The following is a 6000-nucleotide window of genomic DNA, read 5'->3' on the forward strand; positions in this document are numbered from 1 at the left end:
TGAGCTGTTGCTTTTAATAAGGTACACGTTATCTGCGTCGATTTTCAAAAGACAGGATTTCAAAATAGTGTGGTAGATGTATTCCTCTCCCCCACTGCCCTCCCCCCTCAAAAGATATAGGAAACAAGTTTAGAAGTCATGATTCCGAGAAAGAGATGCTGTACAAACATACGCTGATGGATACCAGAAAGCATGCTGATACTTATTTTCTGTTTAATGCTTAGGAAAAAGAATGAGATGACAACTGCACCTCAGGACTACAATACTGAATGAATGTATAAAGCTTTAATTTACCTACTGCACCTCTGACAGTTTGCACAATTAAATGTGTGTGCTGTATTACTGCTTATCACTTTTTGATACGTTTAATGTTAGTGACACTCTAATACTTGCTACCTATCCCTAAAATCCCTATCATATTTTACCCCTTTCAGGTCAAAGTTAGCTACTTTTTAGGGCATATTTTTTGCATATTTTGAACTTCTTAAGGTCATAAACTTCCGAACCCTAGTGATGTTGAACGGAGTTGTGTAGCGCGGCTTCCTCACCATTGATTTTAATAATTAATTCATTGTTGGTATGGCTATGTCGGCAATGTCCTCCCACTTAAAATTAAATTGTAAGAGCTTGGAGATGTTTGTTCTAGGGTTTTGGTATTCGGGAGGTGGTTGGAGGAGGACAAAAGAGTGGGTTCCAGTAGGGGTTTTCTGGAGGGTTCTAGGGTTGGTGATGTGTCGTCTGGCTCCTCAGAGGGGCAAATTCGATACTGGAAGATGTGTTAGGTGTTGGGGATGGGGACTGTCTGATTATATTTCTGAGTCTGAAAATTCGCTTGTAGATGGCTGTTCTGTGGTAATTTCTTCGGCCTAGAGGCAATGCTTTTGGCAGGGCTGGAGATGATTTGCTTTGAGACCACACGTGGAGAATCCCAGGTTGGAAACAGGGTTACAGGGAGCTGGTGCGAGGTACGTGTTGGCTGATGTAGGTCGGTGCTGGAGCACATAACAGATCGAGAGTGAGCCAGGGTCTATAACATACAGTCCATGGAGTTCTGGGTTACGATGATCGTAGTGGTGGTGAAGGTGGTGCATGTGCTTGCAACGGTGGTACGAAACATGATGGATATATGCACGGTACAGTATACTGATCACTAGCACTATCTAGCAGTATTCATTACCACTGTTCCACACTACACTTAGAGTAGAGGGTTTTGTCCGTCTATGTACAGGATGGCTCACTTAAATCTTTCACCGCAAATATATTTGGAACAACAAGAGATATGGAAAAATGATTTTCACGGGCATGAAGGCAGGGGATGTACTGATTTAAGTAAATACTGTGAGCTAGTCAAAAATGTAAGAACATATTATATACAACATAAACTTACGTTGTTAAATGGACACCCTGTGTTATTTCTTGCGCAGTCGTTAACATGAAACATCTCATAAGGAATATCGTTTGTTTCATCGCAATAGGTCAATTACATCCCGAGATATTGCAATGTGAAGTTGACGCTTGAGATAAACGATATGCGCAGCCGTTGCACTTCCCGAGATTCAAGCGCGAACCTCACGTTCCTCTTAATCGCGATGTGATTGACATACTACGATGTGACAGGCGCTGTACTTCATGATATTTGCTCTGTTATTAAGAGGGATGGAAATAAGAATAGGGTTTCCTGCCACAGCAGAGGGATATGTAAATAACGGTTTTCTCTTGCGTGTTTTATTTATCTACACAAGACAGTACAGTACAGTACTCTGTATTGTATCACTTCAGAATGTACATAATTCGTACAGCAAAGTTACATGTTTGTTTGTTACTAATAAGTTTGTTTTCTACGTACAACTGTACAAACATACGTTTATATCATCACTTCACCATGTGCAAAATTTCAGTTGTAATGTAGTAATTAAAAGTCTTCAGTAACATGTCCTGTACTTGTGATGTAACATTATGTAATTGACGTACAACTACATACAGTATACTAGCATTTTCCCCCTCTGCTTGATCCTTGGTCAGCGACTGATTTTGTAATACCCCTACCGGTGATGTTCAATTTCGTTAGCGTTATGTCCATTCTAGTACTGTACAGTAGGAAAAATCAATAGAACACAAACGAGCAAAACCTTTCTTTATTTTCCATTGTGTGTAACTGGAAATAGGAATTGTTTCAAGCCTCTTCATAACAGTGCAAATACGTCGTACGTGAATCATATCACGATTAAGAGAAACGTGAGGTTCACGCTTGAATCTCGGGATGTGCAACTGCTGCGCGTTTCGTTCATCTCAAGCCTCAACTTCTCATTGCAATATGTCGGGATGTAATTGACCTGTTGCCATGAAATACATTCCATTCCTTAAGTGATTTTTCATGTTAACGATTGCGCAAGAAACAATAGAGCGTGTCCATTTAGAAAACGTATGTTTATGTTGAAAATAATATTTTCTTACGTTTTTGACTGATTCATAGTATATACGTTTATTAGCCCCTTCCCTGCCTTCATGGCTATGAAAGCCATTTTTCAATATCTCTCGTTGTTCCAGACATATTTGCGGTGAAAGTTTTAAGTGGGCAACTTTGCATACGAGGGGGTACCAAAAATGGAATTATTTTTAAAAGCTATGTTTTTTCACTTTTTTACAAAACAACCTTATCCCTTTACAATACTCTCCATTACAACTAACACATTTGCCCCACCGGTGTTTCCACTGTTCGAAACATTTTTTTGTAGTCATCTTTAGAAATGGCAGACAGCTCCTCCCTCTTTTTCTTGACCTCTTCAATTTTGTCAATTCGGTGTCCTATCATGCCCCTTTTCATGCGTGAAAATAAGAAAATGTCACACTGAGCCAGGTCAGGCGAGTAAGGTGCGTGGGGCAGCGGAACCATCCCATTTTAGCCAGAAACTGTCTAGCAGAGATGGCTGTGTGTGCAGACGTGTTTTGGTGGAAGAACCAGTCTTCTGTCTGCCACAAATCTGGTCTTTTTTGACGAACACTCTTCCGCAATCTTCTTAAAACTTCCAACTAAAAGGTTTGATTGATGGTCTGACCTGGGGGATTAAACTGCATGAACTATGCCCTTGGCATCAACAAAGCAAATGAGCCTTTTTTTAATATTTGATTTGACTTGACAACATTTTTTTGGATGGGGTGACAATGACGTCCTACATTGGCATGATTGTTGCTTTATTTCTGGGTCGTAACCATAGCACCATGAGTCATCACCAGGAATGACCTTTGACCAAAAATCTGGATCAGTTTCAGGCTGTTGTTTCAAAACACAACGTGTTTCAACTCGACGTTCTTTTTTATTGTCAGCCAGAACCCGAGGAACAAACTTGGCAACAACCCATTTCATTCCCGGAAATCCGTTAAAATTTGCTGAACCGAGCTCCAAGATAACTCTCTAATCTCTGACGGTTATCAATTGTCCGTCGACGGACTGTGAGCACAAGCTCTCCAATTCTTTCAGCATTTTCGTTGATTCGGGCAGTTGATGGACGTCCAGAACGAGATGTATCATTGATCAACATATCGCCATTTTTAAACTGAGCAAACCACTCGTACACTTGAGTTTTTCCCATAACGTCTTCTTTATAAGCTTTTTTTAACATTTAAACAGTTCCAGCAGCATTTTACTGAGTAGAAAACAAAATTTTACAGCTGCACATTGTTCAGTTAAACTTGTCATCATAGAAAACAAAGCAAGAACAAAACAGCGCTAGCGAAACCAATCACTGCAGATGAACAGAACAAGCCAGTTCGACAACACAGGCTGCACTGAACTGGCAGTGAGTTGCGCTATAGGCCTACACACCTAGTGGCAGAAATGCGTACTACACAAACTTCGCCACGGCAATGTTATTCCGGTTATTTTTGGGTACTCCTTCGTATGCTGAACGCTTGCTGTTGTTTTCCAGGTTTGGTATGCCTGAGGTGTTGAAAAACCGTTGCTCTGTTAGTGGCATAAGTCTAGCTGGCTAGCCAGTCCGCCACGCCAACCCCACTAAAAATAAAAATACCTAAAACTAAAATACAAGGTGTCATTGACCTGACCAGGGTGGGGTGGCAACTCCAAGAATGTTTTGACATAGTCTCTTCTGTCTCAATTCTTGCTCTTATCAATGCAATTATACACTACACACTTCAGTACATCACCGGTTATGATACAGTAAGGACAGTAGGCTGTTAACCACCATGTTGCAGTCACCATAAATTATTGGGGGGCTATGAATTGCAGTGGATATCCCTCTCTTATTTTTAGTTAGTGACATTTTGTTTATTAGTGTATTGTCTTGTTATTAATTCAAAATATTTACTTTTCTAAATAACTTCATAATTCTTTGTTTTTCTGTTTTGCAGTGTCTTTGAAATGGAGGCTCCATTTTGAATTTGTCACTACAATTGCTCCATCTACCTGTCATTTTGATGAATGTAAAGGTGTGTGGCGAGCACCTAGTAGTTCAGACGTTGAAATTACGGTGTGGAATCTTCCAATGAGGATATATCCAACAACACTTGTCCAGGTGGCTCATGTTCTGCGACGTCGATTAAAATACAGCATGGCTATTTGAGTCCTAGTCTGGTTTTGGAAGGTTAAATATTGAATTGAGTAATCCATCTATGACTTTTATCTCAACAGTTCAGAGCAGAGTTGTGGGCTCATATTGACGTGGTGTAACGAAACTGACTGATAAAATTGGAGTGTGAATTTTCTTCAGTTGATATTCTCTTAATTTGTATCTTTTTAAAGATGTTGATACACTTCTAAGTAGATCTCAGGTTTATCATACAGTAAGGTCAATAGGCTGTTAAGCACTATGTTCCAAGCCTCCCACACCCCTTATCTTTGATATCCTATATTAATTTGACATTTGTTGCACTCACCATAAATGATTGGGGGCTGGGGCGCAGGAGTATACATATCAGTAGATCTCAGTTTTTAATATATGTTGGGCTCTTCAGTCTGCTAAACCTAATGTTGACTACATAAATTTATAAACTACCGGAAAGAGAAAACATATTGTAACAAAATAACACGCGAAGAAGAAGCATCCTAATTAAAATAGAATGATGTTTCGTTCATCCGCTTCTATCAATTCACACTCAAATATTGTATTTATAAACTTGTTTGTTTATTTCTTTTTAAATACACTGACTGACAGAGCAAATGCAACACCAAGAAGGAGTGGTCAGAACTTTATGCCAATTGCAGGGTAGACTGACGTCACTGAGGTATGCTCATGATGTGAAATGTGCCGCTGTGCTGCGCACGTAGCGAACGATAAATGGGACACGGCGTTGGCGAATGGCCCACGTTGTACCGTGATTTCTCAGCCGACAGTCATTGTAGAACGTGTTGTCGTGTGCCACAGGACACGTGTATAGCTAAGAATGCCAGGCCGCCGTCAACGGAGGCATTTCCAGCAGACAGACGACTTTACGAGGGGTATGGTGATCGGGCTGAGAAGGGCAGGTTGGTCGCTTCGTCAAATCGAAGCCGATACCCATAGGGATGTGTCCACGGTGCAGCGCCTGTGGCGAAGATGGTTGGCGCAGGGACATGTGGCACGTGCGAGGGGTACAGGCGCAGCCTGAGTGAAGTCAGCACGCGAGGATCGGCGCATCAGCCGCCAAGCGGTGGCAGCCCCTCACGCCACGTCAACCGCCATTCTTCAGCATGTGCAAGACACCCTGACTGTTCCAATATCGACCTGAACAATTTCCCGTCGATTGGTTGAAGGAGGCCTGCACTCCCGGCGTCCGCTCAGAAGACTACCATTGACTCCACAGCATAGACGTGCACGCCTGGCATGGTGCCGGGCTAGAGCGACTTGGATGAGGGAATGGCGGAACGTCGTGTTCTCCGATGAGTCACGCTTCTGTTCTGTCAGTGATAGTCACCGCAGACGAGTGTGGCGTCGGCGTGGAGAAAGGTCAAATCCGGCAGTAACTGTGGAGCGCCCTACCGCTAGACAACGCGGCATCATGGTT

General features: G+C 42.0%; 1 protein-coding gene across 1 annotated transcript in view; it reads left to right on the top strand.

Annotated features, from left to right (window-relative positions):
- LOC136863927 (RAB6A-GEF complex partner protein 2-like) overlaps positions 1–5162 on the top strand; it is a 170510-nt gene extending 165348 nt beyond the window's left edge. The window contains exon 9 of the mRNA XM_068226487.1: positions 4369–5162. Coding sequence (XP_068082588.1) covers positions 4369–4580 — 212 coding nt within the window. The 3' untranslated portion in view covers positions 4581–5162. The remainder of the gene's footprint in view (positions 1–4368) is intronic.
- Positions 5163–6000: the final 838 nt, after the last annotated feature.

This window comes from Anabrus simplex, chromosome 2 (genome assembly GCF_040414725.1).
Source record: "Anabrus simplex isolate iqAnaSimp1 chromosome 2, ASM4041472v1, whole genome shotgun sequence".
In the NCBI taxonomy this organism is placed as follows: Eukaryota; Metazoa; Arthropoda; class Insecta; order Orthoptera; family Tettigoniidae; genus Anabrus; species Anabrus simplex.